Raw genomic sequence first — 22,136 nt, forward strand, 5'->3', positions numbered from 1 at the left:
AACTGAGTTTGTTCTCCTGGGTCAGAGAAGATTGTAAAGAAATCTGATAGGTGTTCAAATATCAAGATTAGGTAGAGGAAAAATTGTATCAATTGGCATCAAGACTGGAGCAGAGATTGAAGGGGAGTGGTAAAAGAACCATGAGTGTTAAGAAGAAATGTATCTTTGCATAGCAATTGGTTAGCATTCAGAATCCCCTCATCCAGGGACAATTGTAGACACAGGTTCAATTGTAACATCTAAAAGATGGATAAGTATCTGAAAGGAAAAAAACATTTCAGGGTTTTGAGAAGAGGGTGGGGAATGGGACTAACAGGATTACTCTTTCAGCTGGCAGTTCGGACGTGCAGGCTAAATCAAATCTTTCGTTCCTTTAACGATCCTGTGATGTTGTCATTTCATTGATTTCATTTGCAATTGAAATTCAGAGCCTCGTGCACTGCAATTAAGGTTGCCAGGTCTGGTTGAATATGTTCCTGGAGATTTCATCTTGTCACATTTGGTCAAATAATTTTTTTTTGCGGTTTGCAAACATGATAATTTAATTAAACAGGGGTCATAGCCTGCGCATAAAAATATTATTTTAGAAAAGAAATATAAGAACTGGTAAGGAACACCTAATTATTATAAAAATATTATTTCAAAATGTCTATCAGATGCAGTGATCAAAACATTGAAGTCAGAATGGAGATTCTTTAATTCATGTCTCCTTGGGGATTTCAGTATGTTTGAGTTTGAGTTTTGTTTATTGTCACGTGTACCGAAGTACATTGAATAGCTTTTGTTGCATGCTCATCAGTCAGCGGAAAGACAATACATGATTACAATCGAGCCATCCACAGCCTACAGAGACATCATAAAGGGAATAACTTGAATAACATTTAGTGCAAGATAAAGTCCAGTAAAGTACGATCGTAGGTAGTCCAAGGGTCTCCTATGAGATAGATAATAGCTCAGGACTGTTGGTAGGATGGTAGGAGTGTGATATGCTCTTTTTTTGTTGCAACCGTCATGCAACAGCCATTCTCCTCATGTCAGAGGTCCAATTTCAATCAAGAGAGTCTTAGAGTCATAGAGTGTTACAGTGTGGAAACAGGCCCTTCGGCCCAAGTCGCACACAACGGCCAACAATGTCCCAGCTACACTAGTCCCATTTGCCTCCGCTTGGTCCATATCCCTCCAAACCTGTCCTATCCATGTACCTGCCTAACTGTTTCTTAAATGATAGGATAGTCCCAGCCTCAACTACCTCCTCTGGGAGCTTGTTCCATACACCCACCGCCCTTTGTGTGAAAACGTTACCCCTTAAATTCCCATTAAATCATGTCCCCTTCACCTTGAACCTATGTCCTCTGGTCCTCAATTCCCCTACTCTGGGCAAAAGACTCTGTGCATCTACCTGATCTATTCCTCTCGTGATTTTGTATACCTCTATAAGATCTCCCCTCACCCAGCCTACTCAACCTCTCCCTATAACTCACACCCGCTAGTCCTGGCAACATCTTCGTAAATCTTTACTGAACCATTTCAATCTTGACGATATCGTCCCTATAACATGGTGCCCAGAACTGAACACAATATTCTAAATGCGGTCTCGCCAACGTCTTACACAACTGCAACATGTCCTCCCAACTTCTATAATGCATACTCTGACTGATGAAGGCCAAAGTTCAAAAGAGGATAACGTTGCAGCCTGAAAGATGTGACCATTTCCAGTCCATCAGATGCTGTGCAAGGGTCAGATGCAGTGACATGGATTAGGGCCAAAAACACCTGATTCGCTTTCTCAAGTGGCAAGATTTCACCTGGAATTAACAACACATGTGGTCTTCTCAGGACAAAAGCTTTTTTTATGGGGCGGCACAGTGATAGAATTGTAGGAAGGAACTGCAGATGCTGATTTAAACCTAAGATAGACACAAAATGCTGGTGTAGCTCAGCAGTGATAGAATTGCTGCCTTACAGCATCAGAGACTGTTCCCAGATTGTCCCCAGTTTACAAATACCCAAATTTTGTACAGACCGTACATACAAACAAGCAGGATGGATTTTCCAGCTGCTGCAAGGCTGCAGGCAACAGTTCCTGACACTAGTTGGAATTTTGCCACATTGTATCCAGGGAAGAATACAATCCAGTCAACATAATGATGTCCATTTTACAAATTCTACCCAGAGGTACACCATTCAGGCCAGCAGCAACATCATTTCTTAAACCATTAATATCATTTAAAACCTTCTCAGGAGTTAAATCTGTTTAGAGAATATCCTATTAACTTGAGCTAGGCTTGGGCTGAATTTGTTAATATCAACTTTACTATTAAGAATGGAAAACTAAGATTTGCCATTGTTTCTCAAGACTATCTATTCTTCTGCTACCTTCTGCTGCTGTGTGTGGGAACACAGTTCACGGCCCCATTTCCAATTTGCAAACTATTCGAGTTCTAAGGAACCCTGCCGTAACCTTGCAAATTCACTCTGGCATTTATTTGTTTTGCTTTTCTTGGATAAGAATTAGTGGCATCAGTTTCACAAACATGGATTATTTTAGCAATCATATGCACTTCACCAGAAAACAATGTGTTATTAAAATAGTATTTGAAAACAATAAGTCTTGCTTATCTGGTGCCAGTATTAAATCCAGATGGAGGAAATTTAAACAATGGAACTATTATGTCACGTCCCCTCTCCCTCAAAAACACCTAAAGGTGCAAATGCTTAGCCTTCACACTCTGTACTGTACAAGCTTTATTATTACCCTGAAATTCACTCTTTTTTATGTTCCTGAGCTTGGTCCAAATATAACTCAACACAAATATTTCTTACGTGGCCTACACCCAGTAGCCAGGGCAGAAAGCCAGCCAGACTGGGAGGCCTTTGGGCTGATGTCTATCTTCAGTTGCCAGTGAGTCTTCCATACACATGGATCCAATGGATTCACTTTGAGGGGAAACAAAATAGCTCCTTACCATTTCAGTCCTCCCGTTTGTCCTTCTGATCAAAGTTACATGCAAGGATAGTACTGGCTTCATTGGAAAAGGCTGAATGCAAGTACAGCTAGCATTGTCAGAAGTGAAGTGATAATGCAAGTAGAACCCATTCCCTAACTGCCAGTGCCTGTGATTGTGGTGGGGAAATAGGGGTGAAGGAGGGGAACATGGACTCACGGTTATATATCTCCTGGCACTTATAGGACACATTTGCTAAAGAATGGGAATAAAACATTGCAGCCTGATTTTAAAAAGAAGCATCTTGAGCAAAGTACCAACAGTTGTCCATGAAACTGTCCTGCAATAAAATAAATAATGCCTTTGGAAAAGACAGAAAATTCACAAAAGAGTTGGACTATTTTATGTAATACTCACGATGAACAGGTTTTTGTAGTTAACTATCATTTTTTGGACCACACCAATGACTGCTGAGCTCTCCTCTACTTCAACTGCTTGCATACTGTAGTCTTTGTCAGAAACATTCTCTCTGTGAAGGAGGTTCGGGCCAAATATGGTAGCCAGATTGGGAGACGTCATTTTGTTCCCGGTCACCTATAGAGAAATAGAAGCAATTAACTATTCTTCAAACATCACAGTGTACTGAAAAGATGATTCATCAAACATTGTGCGTCCACATAAATAAACTGGATGAACTATAATAGGCAGGGAGGTCCATAATTTATTGATATACACTTCTGATGCAATTGTCGACAAAGTTGGATCTATTTTGCTTGCAAGGGTTTGTTACGTTGTCATTCCCCGCAATGGTATTCACAAAGGAAATTGAATTTTTAATTGGAGGCAGCAAATGGGGAAGTGAAATTCTTGTGCAAATCCCCCATAAGTAAAGAATGAGTACTCAAATCCTAGGAGGATTAAAGATAGAAAAATTCCCAGGATCTGATAATTTATCCCATGCTGTTATGAGAGGCAGGGAAAGAGATTGCTGCTGCTTGGCTGAGGTTTTTAAATCTAAGCTGGTCACAAAGGAAGTACCAAATAACTAAGGACACCAAATGTAGTCCTCCTCTCCAAGAAGGGCAGCAGGTAAAACATTGGCGATCACTAACCAATGTTCAGGAGAAGGGAAGTAATTTAACAAAAATGGATGGACAAGATTAATAAACATTTGGAAAAGCAGGGACTAATCAAGGATACCCAGTATGATTCTATGAAGGGGAAATCTTGTCTGACCAATCTGATTGGAATTTTTGAGGAGGTAACAAAGTGTAATGATGAGGTCAGGGCAATATTTTACATGGACTTTCAATGAGACCTTTGACATGGTCCTATGAGAAAGACTGATTCAAAATGATAGGACCTATGGATTCAAAATTGGTTCATCAATAAGAGATGGGGGATGGTGGTAGAAGGTTGTTTTGTGATTGGACTCCTGTGACTGGTTATGTTCGCCAGAGAGCAGTGGTGGGACCCTTGGTGTTTGTAAAATATGGAAATGATTTGGATGTGAATACGAGACATGATCAATCATGTGCTGTAAAATGGGATTAATATGGATGCCTATCCATTGGTTGGGGTGAAAGGGGTGGGCTGAGGAACCTGTAGACACACTGTATGACTTTATCTTCTAACAGAACATGAGAAAAGGGCCGAATGTTGGCTCCACTCATCAAATGCATCTTATAGATTACTTCCAGTTCTTTCCATGACTGCAAACCTGGAAATTAATCTCATTTTTCGATCATGCTCTATTTGACTAACTTCTAGATATTAATTCTGAATTTATCTTTTATCAATTTTTGTAGACGTGTTACCATTTAATTTGCAGCATTATATACTGTGTCTTAACACTCCTCAGTTACCTTCTCTACATTCCTTGTTTAGTGTAGATGAGTTTAGTTCCGAGATACAGCACAAAAACAGACTCTTCAAGAACAGGAGTACGGAGGATGCTATCTCAACGGCACTTCACTCCGCCCTCTCCCACCTCGACAACAGAGACACTTACGTAAGAATGCTGTTCATCGATTACAGCTCAGCATTCAACATCATCATACACTCTAAACTGATCACCAAACTCGATGACCTGGGCATCGACCCCTCCCTCTGCAACTGGATACTGGACTTTCTAACCAACAGACCCCAGTCTGTTAGGTTAGACAAGCACACCTCTTCAACCCTCACCCTGAACACCGGCGTTCCATAGGGCTGTGTGCTGAGCCCCCTCCTCTACTCCCTCTTCACCTACGACTGCACACCTGTACATGGTACTAACACCATCATCAAGTATGCAGATGATACAATGGTGATTGGCCTCATCAGCAACAACGATGAGTCGGCCTATAGGGAGGTAGTCCAGCTCCTAGCAGCATGGTGCGCTGACAACAACCTGGCCCTTAACTCCAAGAAGACCAAGGAGCTCATTGTGGACTTCAGGAAGTCTAGGGGCGGCTCGCACACCCCCATCCACATTAATGGGACGGAGGTGGAACGTGTTTCCAGCTTCAGGTTCCTGGGGGTCAACATCTCCGATGACCTCTCTTGGACCCACAATACCTCAACTCTGGTCAAGAAGGCTCACCAGCGTCTCTTCTTCCTGAGGAGACTAAAGAAGGTCCATCTATCTCCTCAGATTCTGGTGAACTTCTACTGCTGCACCATCGAGAGCATCCTTACCAACTGTATCACAGTATGGTATGGCAACTGCTCTGTCTCCGACCGGAAAGCACTGAAGAGGGTGGTGAAAATTGCCCAACGCATCACCGGTTCCTCATTCCCCTCCATTGAGTCTGTCCAAAGCAAGCGTTGTCTGCGAAGGGCGCTCAGCATCGCCAAGGACTGCTTTCACCCCAACCACAGACTGTTTACCCTCCTACCATCCGGGAGGCGCTACAGGTCTCTCCGTTGCCGGACCAGCAGGTCCAGGAACAGCTTCTTCCCTGCGGCTGTTACACTACTCAACACTGTACCTCGGTGACTGCCAATCACCCCCCCTCCCCCCCCCGGATACACCTCCCACTAGGAAAAAAATACTATGACTGTATGCACGTAAACAGATTTATTTATTGCTCATATTTATGTCGCTCTTCTGGGTGAGATGCTAACTGCATTTCGTTGTCTCTGTACTGTACACTGCACAATGACAATAAAGTTGAATCTGAATCTGAATCTGAATCCAGTCACTGAGTCCGCATCGACTAGCGATCCCCGTACACCAGCATTATCCAACATACTCGGGACAATTAACATTTTTTACCGAAGCCTGATAAACCTGTATGTCTTTGGGAGGAAACCAGAGCACCCGGGGAAAACACACGTGGTCATGGGGAGAATGTACAAACTCCACACAGACAGCATTGATAGTCATGACTCATGAGTGAACCCGGGTCTCTTGCACTCTAAGACAGCAATGCTCTTGTTGTGCCACTGTGCTGCCCTTGCTTCTATTCAATCCTGTTACCTTTTCCTTGTGCAACAGTTTTTTTGTTTAAGTCATTTTTTCTTGCTCCTTTAAAAAAAACCTCCCTCTGGCCTTCTCAACCATAACAACAGTCCAGCAATTACTTAATTGTCTGTCTCTCCATCAGCCCAGTCAATGACATGACCTATTGAATTAGTCATCCAGTACATCAGCACAATCATAGAGAGCAAACATAATCACAATTGTAGGAGTCATTAATGTTTAGGCTAGCTACTGTTGGCATATTATATTATTTTGTCTAGATATATCTTGCAGTATTATTTTGGACACTTGGGGGTGGTCAGTAGATGAACAGAGTGGTGTATATGTATGGGCATAGGGGACAGGAAGGGGCAGACCAGGCACAGGAAGGGGGAGCCTACAGTGCTCACCAGACCGGGGAGAGCCGCCAGCTACAACTTGTATGCAAAATAAGGAAAACCTGGTTCGTTCATCTCTTTGTTTGTACAACTACTTCAATAAACAACCAATTAAACTGAAAATAACGACTGGAAGATCTGTTCTATTAGGTCTGCGTAAGATCACTCCCACTTACCTGTGTAGTCATGGCAACTGGAAAAGAGGTACTGGAAAAGTTGGAAATTTGCTGTTACAACAATCTTTTTTCATTAACTGCTAAGCATCTCCTTAAACCCCTTTATCCAAAACATTTCTTCGTTATCTTTATAAATTTAAGCAGTTCATGCACTTCTCTGTAGCCTAGATAGAAACAATCTATTCCACTGCCTTTTCTGTTTCTACACTTCCACATGCGAAACCGATTCACCCCTCTCTTTAAGCTTCAGTGGGATTCAGTATTGTATTTGAAATCATAAATTCCAGGAGTGGACATGTTTGATTCCATAAGTACTTTTGTTTGCCTGATAAATGTAATTATAATAAAGGGTTCTGCTTATTTCCCAATTTGCAATACCGTCAGATCTAGACAAGGGGTGGGGAAATTGAGGGAGGGATTCAGAGTCAGCGAGTGAAGCTGCTTGCCAGAACCTAGGCTACCTCAGCTTCCCTGGGTAGATGAACATAAACAGGATTACATTGCACTTGGCTGATCCTTTCAGGTAAGATACCGGCACCTTCATCCAAGAATATCAAAGCCAAGAACCAGAGGACAGTGGTTTAAGGTGAGGGGAAAGATCTAATAGGAAACTAAGGAACAACTTTTACACTCAGAGTCTTGTGAGTATATGGCATGAGCTGCTCAAGGAGACAGGCAAGGTAAATGCTATAACAGCATTGAAAAGACATTTGGACAGGTAAGTGGATAAGGAAGGTTTAACGGAATATAGGCTAAACATTGGCAAATGGGACTAGCTTAGATGGGGCATCTTGGTCGGCATGGATGAGTTCAGCTGAAAGGACTATATCTGTGTATTATGCGTCTATGACTCTAAATCGGCTTGTGTAGTGAGTGATTTTCAGTTGACTTCTAGACTAGGAAGCGTGGCAGCTAATACACTGCCAAACAAAGCTCAATAGGCACCAACAAGATGAACGAGCAGTTAATCTGCTTTTAGTAGCAACAGCTGAAAGGAATGTTAGCCAGGACACTGGGATCTGGCTGTTGGATGTGTTTTTTTTTCTCTCTGAGCAAATAGTGTTGAAATTAAAGCTTTCATTACCTCTTGTCCACCTTCATCAACTGAGTCCTGGGCGTGGCTGGCAACCTTTGACAGCAACTCCAGCAGTCGGAGCAGAGTGTCACAGTTACACGGGGGTAACAGATAAATCAGCAGTTGGAGGGTGGAGAGCTGTTTCTTGTGATTCATTGCTGTAGCAGAAAAAAAACAAGGAGAAGTCAAGGTTTTGTGATGGACGAGAAGTCTTTGTTGACATCCTATTAATCAAACCAGGAATCACAAACTTGGATGTGCTTTAAATTCCTCTGAAAACAAAGCACTCGTCATTAATTTATCTTCCAGATTGCTGCTTGGAACTAATCAAATTCCCATTTGTGATTTAATTGTTTTTTAAACAGGGGATGGGTCACGCAGTGAACCCTCATTTATTCATTTATCACTGTGGATATGTCAGCTTCACACGTCCCCATTCTGAGCAGTCAGTATAAAGCCAGTCAGATACAAAGTGGCTCAGACGCAGACTGTGATATTGTCTTACACTGTTCCATCAAGCATTCCAGTTGGAGATTAGCATCAACTGGGTTGGCGAGAAGAGATGATCAGTAATTCAAAAACTATTCCAGGAAAAATATCCATTAAAAATGATTCAGTGTTGATAAGGAAGAATGCATGAAACACAATTTAAAAAACGGAAAATGCTGAAATCTGTCACAAGCTTAGGTAACACTTAAGGATCGAGTAACTATTGGGCTGGCTCTTCTGATGCCCAATGGACTATATTATTCCTTTTGGTGTGGTCCTGAGCACCGACCTCCTCTGCAGGATTGACTCCCAGTTGATCAACGAGGGCCAGTTCAGAGCAACATAGAACAGATCACTCCTATCATAAGTAGTTCACTGCATCCCACTAATCCAGCTTCTATGCCACTCTAAATAAGCACCTCATTAAAATCTCTTCCATTTGTTTCTAATAAAATAATCAATATCATCTTTTTTTTTTGGATATTTTAGGATTACTTTGAGACTTACAATTTTTGTTATAATTAGTTGGCTTTGACATGCAATCGCCTCAAGTTTTCCAATGCATTCATATTTTTTAGTCAAAACTGGCATTGAATTGTAGGTATCATTACGGAAAGCATTTTCAAAGTTATAAATATGGTGCATTCTACTACTGACACCAAACAATATATTCTTTCTGGCCCATTGCAAAACCTCATCGTATACAGTTTTCAACATGATAAAACCTACTTTCCAAAACAAATAATTGATTTTTCTTCAGAATGTGATAAACCTGAACCTGTTCTGAAACCTATTAGGTCACAGAGCAAAGCTGAGGAAGCAATTTGCCAGATCTCATGAAAAATCTCATGAAAATCAGGATCTCATGCCTTGATGATTATCATCCAGTGGCCTTGACAGCCACCATCACAAAGTGCTTTGAGAGGCTGGTTATGGAACACATTAAATCCAGTCTACCAAGCAACCTTGACCCACTGCAGTCCATCTACCACCACAATAGGTCCATGGCTGATGCCATCTCCCTGACCCTACACTCATCTCTGGAAAGCCTGGATAAGTGAGACACCTTTGTCAGACTTCTATTCATAGACCACAGCTCTGCTTTCAATACCACTATCCCAATCCATGCTCATCTCCAAACTCATGGAGCTTAGCATCAGCACTCACCTCTGTAATTGGATCTTCGCCTTCCTGACCAACAGACCACAATCAGTGTGGATAGAGAACAAATCATTCTCTACGATAATCTTCAACTCGTGCCCCGCAAGTAGGCACTCTCAACCCCCTTCTTTACTCCTTATACGTCCACGACTGTGCAGCCTAATTCAATTAACAAATTTGCTGATGACACCACCATAGTGGGCTGGATATCAAATAATGAGGAGAAGGAGTACAGGAAGGAGATTGAGAACCTCGTAACCTGGTGCAAAGCCAACAACCTTTCCCTCAATGTCACCAAGACTAAGGGGATTGTGATCAACTTCAGGAAGTGAAATAGTACACATACTATTTTACACTGATTGCGCCTAATAAATAAGATAATAAAATGTTTCAAGTTCATCGGAGTAAATATCACCAACAACTTGGCCTGGACCAGTTATATCGAAGCAATGGCCAAAAAATCACACCAACCCCTCTACTTCCTTACAATGATTAGGAAATTTGACATGTCCCCAACAAGTCTCACCAATTTCTGCAGATAAACCGTACAAAGTATTTTATCAGATGCATCACAGCATGGTTTGGAAAGAGCTCCACCCAAGATGACAAGAAATTACACAGAATTGTGGGCGCAGCCCAGACCATCATGCAAACCAACCGCCCTTCTATTGACGCCATCTACATATTACGCTCTCTCGTTAAGGCCAGCAGCATAATCATGGACCAGTCTGACCCTGGTCACTCCCACTTCTCCCCTCTCCCATCAGGCAAAACGTAAAGAAGTGTGAACACGCATACCTCCAAATTCAGGGACAGTTTCTTCCCAGCTGTTATCAGACAACTGAACCATCCGATCACCAACCGGAGAGAGTCCTGACCTACCATCTACCTCATTGGAGATCGTCGGAGTATCTTTAATTGGAGTTTGCTGGACGTTATCTAACACTAAACATTATTCCCTTTAACCAGTTTCCGTACGCTGTGGAGGGCTTGGTTGTACGTATGGTCGTTCCACTGACTGTATAGCATGCAACAAAAAAGCTTTTCACTGTACCTTGGTACACTTAGAGTCATAGAATCATAGAGTGATACAGTGTGGAAACAGACCCTTCAGCGCAACAGACCCTTCGGCCCAACACACCAACCAACATGTCCTAGCTACACTAGTCCCACCTGCCTGCGTTTGGTCCATATCCCTCCAAATTTGTCCTATCCATGTACCTGTCTAACTGTTTCTTAAATGTTGGGAACAGCGCTTGCAGTGCCGGAGACCTGGGTTCAATCCTGACTACGGATGAGACGCAGGCCTGTATACATACAGCAGCTCAGCTGGCGCGAATGCTTATCCCAAATTACCTATGACCTGGGCATGCACAGTTGAAATACCGAACTCGCTTATTGTCAGCAAGTTTGGAATTCTCTCCGTTTGCCTTGATCTAACTCCAGCAACACAACAGTCAAGAAACGTGATACTATCTAGACCTGTGCAGTCCATTTGATTTGTAACCCCTGCAGCAACCTAAAACATTTGCTTCCTCTAGTCCAGCGGTCGGCAACCTTGTTCTGCATAGGGGCCAGGACACATGTCTGTGAGCGGATGGCGGGCCACATCCATCACGTGTACACATGGATCCCGCCCCCATCCCGCCCTGGATGGCAGGCATCAAATCACGTGTTCACAGAAGGTAGACAAAAATGCTGGAGAAACTCAGCGGGTGAGGCAGCCTCATGCAATCCTTGCATGTCTCACCCGCTGAGTTTCTCCAGCATTTTCGTCTACCTTCGATTTTTCCAGCATCCGCAGTTTTTTCTTAAATGTGTTCACAGAAGATGCGCGGCCGTGCCGGTGGCTTTGCGCAGGATGCGGTACAGCCAGAGCTCGGCACTCAGGTTCGGCCGCGCTCGGCGGGCCGGATGATTACGGGTGAAAAAATCTGCCTGTGGGCCTGATTATTTTGGGTTACGGGCTGCATTCGGCCCGGGGGTCAAAGGTTGCCGACCCCTGCTCGAGTGCTTGCATACTGTGGCTGCACTGTGAACCACCTGGACTCACCGTGACTTTTTTGACAGCACTTTCCAATTTATCGCAGAGTGCCCTTGGGATTCTCATCATCGCTAAGTCACAAACATTCCTGACCTGGAAATACATCGCGATTCCTTCATCATCACCGAATCTAAACCCAGAAATGCCTTCCCCTAACAAACTATTAGAGTCATCCACAGGACTGCTTTGTTTCACGCCACCTTCTCCAGACTAATTAGGAATAGCCATCGATTGATAACCTTGCTTGCAACACATCATTTCATGAGAGAATAAACAAACAGGGCTGGTGGGTGGGTCTGTGCTTACACATGGTATTGATGAAGGCTGTGTAGAGCTCTCTGGAGAGAAGTGGATCTGGCATGTCCCGCAGGAACTCTTTCAGTAGAGCTGCTACATCGTGGACACTGTGTTCTTCATCCAAAATCACTTCCAGACCTTGATCAAATTCATCTCGTAGCTGGGAAACACAAACATGTCACAGATTAAATATTCACCGATTTGCTCCAATATCATGACACGATTTCTTCAAAATACTTCTGCTTCTGCTTCAAAACTCTGAATGGTCAGTCTGTCGCCATTCAATTAATTACTTTTGTGAACAGTTACATTTCTGTATCGCATAATATTTTAATTCTAATGTGATTCAGTTAAAAAAAAGTTCTGGATGCTTCCTTTACAATCTACCCCTATTATTGATGGCAATGGCAAGCATGACAAAACAAATTTGAAGTCATACCTATTGATGCAAATTATCACTGGGTGATTATTGAACAGGAAACATGTTTAAACTGGGTTTAACACTAAATCGAGTCCTTCATGCAACATTGTTCCCGACAGGCCGCGGCTGTGGACTGGGAACGTGGCTGGAGGCCTATATTGAGTCGCCTCGGTCTTGATGCCTCATGGAAGCCCGGGTCAGGGCTCAGCCAGGGCCTCGCGGGTCGGAGTCCTGGTCAGCGGAGCCCGGGGTTGGGGCCAGGGTCAGCACCATGGAGGCGTGAGTGGGGCGTCGACAGCGGTGAAGCCTCGCGACGATAGGGCCTCGGCGGTGGTGAAGCCTCGCGGCGACAGCGATACTTCGCGGGTCGACCCATGGTCGACGGTCAATGAGAGCGTGGCGGACAACCATGAAGGGGGGGGGAACCAATGGAGGACCCCGCTTTGGGGGACTGCCGTGAGTGGGGAGGGGAAGAATAATGGACAATAGGGGTGGGGAAGGGACAAAGGACAATGGGGATCCAGTGTGGGGAACTGTTGGGGGGGGGATGACAAAAGGGGGAGCCGGCGAGCTTTGTATCTTTGTCAGCATCGTAGGTGGCTGCTGTTTGTATACATTGTGTATGCATGCAAGGAATCTCACTGTGCCTAGTCACATGTCACAATAAAGTATTCCTATTCCTAATATTCCATTCAAAACGATAGAACAGGATAATGAAAAGGAACCATCTTGCCCTCTCACTAATCTACTGTATAATAGACATATACTATATAATAGACAATATTCATCTCATTAATATTATCATCTGATGATAATATCTGCATCATAACCACCATTATTTACATAACTGGTGTAAACCTGTGGTAGACTATTACGATTCTCCACAATGTATGGGAAGGAACTGCAGATGCTGGTGTAAACCAAAGATAGACACAAAAAACTGTAGTAACTCAGTGGATCAGACAGTATCTCTGGAGAGAAGGAATAGGTGACGATTCTGGTCGAGGCCCTTCTATTCTCTGGAGACTGAAGAAGACTCTAGACCCGAAATGTCAATTATTCCTTTTCTCCAGAGATGCTGTCTGACCAGCTGAGATACTCCAGCTTTTTGTGTCCATCTACGATTCTCCACAAATTTACTATGGTGTAGAAAAACACATTTAAATGATCTATTTAAGGAACATTTAAGGTCCTGGCGAGATGCAGCCGAGCTCACCTGCTGTGGAACCAAGGAAGGGAACTGACGAGCCCGGCGCCTGCTCACCCATGAAGACGGGCAAGCGGTGTGGAGGTGGAGGGAGTCGGTGACGGTGGCGGAAGCTGGACAAAGGGCCGGTAGGAAAGAACGGGGGTCTCACCTTAATCGCCCTGAAGGTCGGCTGCAGGAGGGACCCCTGGGGCCAGACGGTTCCTGAAAATGGCCAATCAAGGAGAGAGACAATGGTCCTTGGGATGACCAGATGGAAGCAGCAGCTGCAACGGGCCTTTATGGCCGGCTGCAGTTGAGACTGTGAAATGGTGCCAAAACATGGTGGCTCTTGCATATAGATTCAGTGGGCTGGTTCTATAAATTATGTATGCATTGTTCTAATGTATGGCAATAATGTCTTGATTTGCATGCAAAAAAAAAATATTTCACACTACCCTGGTACATGTGATAATAAAGGAACAAGTGACATAACAAAACATTTGCCTTATTCTGATCATAATTTTTTTAGACAAAGCAGAACCATACTCTACTGCTGTTGAGATGTAACATCAACCATGCACAGGTGATGAAGGTGGTGCAACAGTGGCACAGACTTCCCCAATACCATTAAGAATGCATTCATGTGCATCTAATTGCATAATACACATGAGTTTAACATGCTTCTTTGAAGAGAGCAATGTTTAAAATCCTGCATCTTTATCCTGTTCATAGCGAGCATTTCACAATTCTTCCTGTAGCCATCTACTCAGGCTGCCTTTGGTTCGGAGAGGCACCGTGAACTAATGTGATGAATGAATTATGATGCTGTCTGGATAATATGTATTAATTTGCAAGTATATTCTACTGTTAAACATTTGCCTGAACAAAGGGATATCAGGTCATCAGAAGACACCTTGAATATCATGCCTTGTCCACTCAGAAACAGGGAAAGAGCCCAGCTTGGAGAGGCAGGAAGGATTGCTGATCTTATAAATCTCAGTAATGATGGAAAAAGTGACATTTGAGTTCTTCACTCTTGAAAAAGTTATCTATGAGTTAATATCACCAGTGCAGCTGGGTAGAAAAGATTAATCTGGAGCATTATTTGATAAAAAATCAATTCGCTAGACTTTGTCGATGCGATATTATTTTACCTGTCGAACTCTTTTTTTAGAACTTCCAACTCGGAAAATACCAACAGTCTGAAGACCTGAAAAATAAGTAAGCATCCTTGTCAAGCAAACTTAAAATCACTCATGTCAAAACTAATACTTATCATGATCAGCGGCAACAATAACCTGCGTCCTTTCATTCCCGTAAATGGTTAAGAGCCAATAAAGACACTGGCCTTGAAATTCAAGCATGTAGTATTTATATTTCTGCCATATGGGAGTAATTACTTGCAGACTGTCTGTGATTACGACCATTTGTGTGTCTAAACACACCACAGTTGAAATCCAACTGGCCTCTTCTGATAGCAAATCTCAATTTCTGTGTCAAAGATTCACGGAGAGATACAAGGCAGAAACAGACCCTTTGGCCTACTGAACCCATGCCCGACTCAACCGCCAATTCACACTAATCATACACTAATTCCATGTTTTATTTACCCTACATTCTCATCAACTCCCCCCAGATATCACTACTCATACTAAGCGCAATTTAGAGTGGCCAATTAACCTACTAACCCTGAAAGAGGAGAATCTGTTCCTACTCAACATTGGCTGGGAAGAGGCTCTGGCTTTTTTTTTTAATCAGACCATATGTTTTCTGCAACTACTCAACACATACAGGTTCTGGTCTTCTCTAGCAGACTGGAAGTAATGCAAGAGCGCAACAGGTCAGCCAAGTAAATTTATTCCCAAAATCATGACAAATTACCAAGAATTGGAATAAGAATACAAATAGGTCTGGGTTAGCAAATAAATAGCAAAGGAGGAGAAGGAGGTAATCAATAAATGACATTAATTCTGGTTTGTGAAAGAGTTACAATGAGAAATGGTCTAAACATAGTTAAGGGCCTGCCCCACTTTGCGATTTTTCAGCGACTGCGATCGTCAGTGACTGAGGCCCGTAGTTGTGCGACATACACGATGACGTGTGCTGTCCTGCGGGTGACCTAACGTGGTCGCTTGAGCCGTACGGCCTCGCGGGGCCGGTCCCACTTCGATCGCCGGAGCCATATGGAGTTGTGCGGGGCTGGTCCGGACATCGCGCGGGCCTCCGAAAAACTGACTGTCCAAAAATCCCACGCGGCAACGGCCTGTCGGCCCGCAGCCGCTTTGAGACCATACGCAGAGCCTCGACGGGCGTACGCAGCATCTGGACGCCGTACACAGCGTCTTGACGGCGTACGCCTAGCGTGGCGTTGCACGATGACGTCACCACCCGGAGTGCCGTTGCGTGATGACGTAACCGCCCGACGCCGTGCTATGTCCAAATTCAGTCGGCCCGCCTCCTGCCCAGCTGATTGGTGAGTATGATGTCGGGACCAGCTCCATACGGCTCCACGGTTGGAAGTGGGACTGCCCCGCGAGGCTGTATGCCTCAAGACACCACGTTTGGTCGCGCTCGCCGCATGCTGGTGGGACAGTCCCTTTAGGGTTAGGGCTAGGGCTAGGGTTAGGGCTAGGGTTAGAGTTTCCTTCCGCACAGGAGCACAGGTTGTAGATTGATAGGCTTGGTATGAGTATAAATTGTCCTTAGCGTGTGTGGGATAGTGTTAGTGTGCGGGGATCGTTGGTCGGTGCGGACTCAGTGGGCCGAAGAGCACTGTATCTCTGAACTAAATGTGACACGGGGCCCAAGGGGTTGGACTCGAACCCCCAATGTTCTGCCTGCTCCTCATGGGAACTAAACTGTTGGCCATGAGTTGTCCCAGAGGGCAGATCTCTCTTCCAATGGTCTCTCCAAACTCCCAGAGGCAACGGGCTTTTCAACTGGGTACAGGCAATGTTGTCAATGTACCAGTGCTCCGACCACTGAGTCTAAATACCCACCTCCCATTTTGAAGCAAGGTGAGGGTGGGGGGAGAGGGAAGGTGGGTGGTGTTGTTCCAAAAGTCTGCATTTATCCCATAGTCAATGTTACTAAAACAGGTGATGTGGCCTTTGTGCAGTACTATTAGTGGGATCTAGCTGTCACAGGCTGGGTCCACAAATGGGGGTCGTCGGGGAAACTGGGGAGGGAGGGGGGGTTGGAGAAGGGAGGGAGAGGAGGGGAGAAGGAGGGATGGGGCCGGGAGGAGGAAGAGGGGGTTGGAGGGGAGAGGGGAGTTCAGTCTACACTCACTGAATCCATCCCTGTGAAAAGTTAGAGACGGTGATTGGATCTGGAAGCGGACCAATACATCTATCTATTAATATATAAAACTCTCGCCCAAAATTCCGAAACGGAACTCCGTCCGGCTGTCACATTTCTTCCATTGATTCCCTGCAACTCCGAAACTGGACGCAGAATCGCCGACATCTTTTCCATTTCGGTAGAGATTTCACTTTTCTTTCTAAGTATCCGCTCCTCATTACATTCCGTCGTGTTTAAGTACACGTTTTTAATCAAATCCTTCCCCCCCCCCCCAATATTTCAAAACTAAACTGGCTTCACACCCACAGAACCTTCACCAGCCCCAGCCCCTGCTGAACGTTCCATCGTGTGATGTCACAATGCCCAATGCTCACAGATGTCCAATCGGAATGGATCCATTTACATATGCCATCACCAGCCCCAGCCATTGGAGAACATTCCATCGTGTGATGTCACAATGCCCGATGCTCACAGATGCCCAATCGGAATGGATCCATTTACATATGCCTATGCAGGAGCCCCAGCCAATGGTGAACGTTCCATCGTGTGATGTCACAATGCCCAGTGCACATAGACATCGTTGCCATAGTGACAGTACAGAGAGTCAGATGTGGGCCGAGGAGCCTTCAAGACAACATGAGATGTTCACATATTGTGTGAAAATATTTACGTCATTCACCCCTGAACCTCGATAAGAACACCACCTGCACATCTTAATTAAATTAGAGAAAAACGGAAAAGAGGTCGGGCATTTACACTTTTAAGGCTCTGTGTGTGTCGAAGCTTCGTGTGTGTGATGCCGCACCGCAAACCCCCCCACCACCCCCCCCACGCGTTGCCGAGACGGACCCGACTTCGACGACTTCAAGATACGCTATTTTAAGACGGCAGGGACCCGACTTCGACGACCAAATCTCCCCTGGGGGCTACAGGTAGGGAACGGTCTTTATGCACTTTTCCAACTCTGTGTGTGGGGGTGGTTAGTGTGTGTGAGGCCCCCCCCCCCCCCCCATTGGGGGCTATTATTCTGCGGTTTCGTGACCTAAGTCACCAAACTACATGAAATTTTAACATATTGTGTAAAAATATTTAAAACAATCACCAATGAAACTCAGAAACACGGGAAAAATGTCGGGAATTTTTTAGTCCGATCAAAGCACGTTTAACATTGATTTGTCTGCCAGTTGGCCAATCACGCGCTTTGTTTCAGGCTAGCACACAAAATGGCTGAGGGAGCTTCACAGATGCCTGTTTTACTGGAGATTCCGATGTGTTGATCTGTGGAATAAATGTCGTGGAAACTTGCAGCAGGTTCATTGTATTTAGTGGGAAAAGCATAAAAAAAGCTGAAGAAAGTGCTGCGAGGTCGATTAAAGTGCAAGAAAGCAAAGTCCCTGCTGAAGTGAGTTAGTTGTTTCATGGGGTCCTTCTTTGTGTTCCAGCAAATCAGAAGGGATTACTCTACAACACGCTGGCATTAGTGACAATGTTTAATTTACTGTTATAGCTTAGTCCCCCCCCCACACTCATTCCCCTCTCTCCCCCCACCCCTCTCCCCCTCCAATCCCACTCTCCCCCTCCCTCCACACCCTTCCCCCTCTCCCTCCTCATTCCCTTACCGTGCACACTCTGTCTTTAAGAAGGAACTACAGATGCTGGAAAATCGAAGGTAGGCATAAAAAAACCTGGTTAAACTCAGCGGGTGCGGCAGCATCTATGGAGCGAAACCCGGAAGAAGGGGTTTCGGCCAAAAACTTTGCCCTTTTCCTTCGGTCCATAGATGCTGCTGCACCCGCTGAGTTTATCCAGGTTTTTTGTTGTTGTACCAGCCTCTCTCTCTCTCTCTGCCCTTCTCTCTTCTCTCGACTCATGCACGCCCGCTCCAACCCCTCCATCTCCCCCCCCCCCCCTTCACCTCTCTCCCCCATCCTCTCCTCCCCCCCCCTCCTCCCGCCGCCCCCCTCCTCCCCCTCTCCCTCTCCACCCTCCTCCTCCCCTTCCACACAAAATATTTTTGCGGGTGCAGGTCAACAGTGTATGTGACTGTTTGTGGAGACAGCCACGCGCTCTCCATTCAAGAAGACGCTCATCTGTTTGTGGAGGCGCGTGCATAGTGTGTGACCAAATATCTTTGTGTGTGACGACACACGCTCCCCCCCCCCCCCCCCCCTTTGGTGCAGGAGGCGCGCGCAGCATTTGAATGCTCCGCGATTGTTCGAATTCTTCACTAACCGTCATTCTGACTTTGCTTGTGAAGTGAAAAGTCCTGAATTGCATTTGTCTGATGCAGGAAGATTGTTCCCGATGTTGGGGAAGTCTAGGACAAGCGGGTCACAGTTTAAAGATAAAGGGGAAATCCTTTAGTACTGAGATGACGAAAACATTTTTCACACAGATAGTGGTGAGTCTCTGGAACTCTCTGCCACAGAAGGTAGTTGAGGCCAGTTCATTGGCTATATTTAAGAGGGAGTTGGATGTGTCCCTTGTGGCTAAAGGGATCAGGGGGTATGCAGAGAAGGCAGGTACAGGATACTGAGTTGGATGATCAGCCATGATTATATTGAATGGTGGTGCAGGCTCGAAGTGCCAAATTGCCTACTCCTGCACTTAATTTCTATGCTTCTATGTTTCCCTCTACTCACCCCCCTCCCTCTCCCACCCATCCCTCTCTCCCCCACCCCCCTTCCATCTCTACCACCACCCCCCTCCCCCTACCCATCTGTCCCTCTTTCATCACTCCCCCTACCCCTCCCTCCCCACTCTTCCACTTCTATCCCCTTACCCCACGCCTCTCCCTCCCCCACCCCTCTCTCTTCCGCTCCCTTCCCCTCTCTCCCCCACCCCTTCCCCTACCCCTCTGTCCCTCTTCCACCACTCCCCCGTCCCTCTTCTACCACTCCCCGCTACCCCTCCCTCCCTCCCCACTCTTCCACTTCTCTCCCACTCTCTCCTCCCCCTCTCCCATCCCTCTCTCCTCCACCCCCGTTCCCTCTCTACCCTTCCCTCTCTACCCCCACCCCTTCCCCCTATCCCTCTGTCCCTCTTCCATCACTCCCGCTACCCCTCTCCTCCTCCCTCCCCACTCTTCCACTTCTCTCCCCCTTCCCCTCCACTCTCCCTCCCCACTCTTTCCCCTCTCTCCCCCCACCCCTCCCCCCACCCCTCCCTCCTCCCCTCCCTCCTCCCCTCCCTCCCCATCCCACCTCCCCCACATCTCTCTCCCCATCTCTCACCCCCTACCCCGCTCTCCTTTCCCTCCCAAATCTTTCCCGTTTCCTCCTCCTCCTCTCCCCTCCCCTCCCTCCCCTCTTCTCACCCCCCTCCCCCCACCTGTGTGTTTGGGGGGTGGTTAATGTGAGTGTGATGCCTCAGCCCCCCCCCCCCTCCCACGCAAACGCCGTTGGGGAAACAGACCCAACGGGTCTGCACTTGGTCTAGTTAATATATAAAACTCTCGCCCAAGATTCCGAAACGGAACTCCGTCCGGCTGCCACATTTCTTCCATTGATTCCCTGCAACTCCGAAACTGGACGCAGAATCGCCGACATCTTTTCCATTTCGGTAGAGATTTCACTTTTCTTTCTAAGTATCCGCTCCTCATTACATTCCGTCGTGTTTAAGTACACGTTTTTAATCAAATCCTTCCCCCCCCCCCCCCAATATTTCAAAACTAAACTGGCTTCACACCCACAGAACCTTCACCAGCCCCAGCCCCTGCTGAACGTTCCATCGTGTGATGTCACAATGCCCAATCTTCACAGATGTCCAATCGGAATGGATTCATTTACATATGCCTATGCAGGAGCCCAAGCCCATGGTGAACGTTCTATCGTGTGATGTCACAATGCCCAATGCTCAAAGACATCGTTGCCATAGAGAGGGAGTACAGAGAAGGTTCACCAGACTGATTCCTGGAATGTCAGAACTTTCATATGAAGAAAGACTGGATAGACTCGCCTTGTACTCGCTAGATTTTAGAAGATTGAGGGGGATCCTATAGAAACGTTTAAAATTCTTAAGGGGTTGGACAGGCTAGATGCAGGAAGATTGTTCCGGATGTTGGGGAAGACCAGAACAAGGGGTCAAAGTTTAAGGATAAGGGGGAACGCTGAATCGCCTACATCTTTTCCATTTTGGTAGATATTTCACTTTTCTTTCTAAGTATCCGTTCCTCATTACATTTCGACGTGTTTAAGTGTACGTTTTAAAACAAATCCTAACCCCCCCCCCCCCCCCCCCCCCCAATATTTCAAACCTAAACTGGCTTCACACCCACAGAACCTTCACCAGCCCCAGCCCCTGCTGAACGTTCCATCGTGTGATGTCACAATGCCCAATCTTCACATATGTCCAATCGGAATGGATCCATTTACATATGCCTATGCAGGAGCCCCAGCCAATGGTGAAGGTTCCATCGTGTGATGTCACAATGCCCAATGCTCAAAGACATCGTTGCCATAGAGAGGGATTACAGAGAAGGTTCACCAGGCTGATTCCTGTTATGTCAGAACTTTCACCACTTAAAAGTGTAATGCCCCAAAGCAAAAGTGTAATGCCTCCCCCCCCCCCCAGTTTTTCAAAGAAAAACTGGCTACTCACCCATACAAGCAGCCATTTCGGTAGACATTTCACTTTCCCTTCCAGCTATCCACTCCTCATTACATTTCGTTATGTTTATGTCCATTTTTTTCTTTAAAACATTCTCCAGCCCCCCCCCCCCCCTCACTCATTTTGTCGCCTCCTGCTGGCCAGCGACCATAACGGCTGCTGGTGCCCGCAGCACAACCTCACGCGACGCCATTTAAAAACGGCCTTTCGGGAACGGCTCTACTTCGAGGACCACGTCTCCCGTGGGGGCTACGGGTAGGCAACGGCTGCGTTGGGGCATTACACTTTTAAGACTCTGTGTGTGGGGATGCTTCGTGTGTGTGATGCCGCCCCGCCACCCCCCCCCCCCCCCCCCCCCCCCCCCCCCCCCCGTTGCCGAGACGGACCCGACTTCAACGACTTCAATATACGCTATTTTAAGACGGCCAGAACCCGACTTCGACGACCACGTCTCCGCTGGGGGCTACAGGTAGGGAACGGTCTTTATACACTTTTCCAACTCTGTGTGTGGGGGTGGTTAGTGGGGGTGATGCCGCCCCCCCACCCCCAGTGGGGGCTACGGGTAGGGTACGGCTGCGTTGGGGG

General features: G+C 46.0%; 1 protein-coding gene across 2 annotated transcripts in view; it reads right to left on the minus strand.

Annotated features, from left to right (window-relative positions):
- LOC116979113 (rho GTPase-activating protein 6-like) overlaps positions 1-22,136 on the minus strand; it is a 212,741-nt gene that overhangs the window by 16,200 nt on the left and 174,405 nt on the right. For both annotated transcript variants that reach the window (XM_033030588.1, XM_033030589.1), the window contains exons 6-9: positions 14,795-14,850; positions 12,040-12,190; positions 8,049-8,197; positions 3,363-3,539 (exon numbers count right to left, since the gene is read on the minus strand). In XM_033030588.1, coding sequence (XP_032886479.1) covers positions 3,363-3,539; positions 8,049-8,197; positions 12,040-12,190; positions 14,795-14,850 — 533 coding nt within the window. The remainder of the gene's footprint in view (positions 1-3,362; positions 3,540-8,048; positions 8,198-12,039; positions 12,191-14,794; positions 14,851-22,136) is intronic.

Source organism: Amblyraja radiata, chromosome 12, assembly GCF_010909765.2.
Source record: "Amblyraja radiata isolate CabotCenter1 chromosome 12, sAmbRad1.1.pri, whole genome shotgun sequence".
NCBI lineage: Eukaryota > Metazoa > Chordata > Chondrichthyes > Rajiformes > Rajidae > Amblyraja > Amblyraja radiata.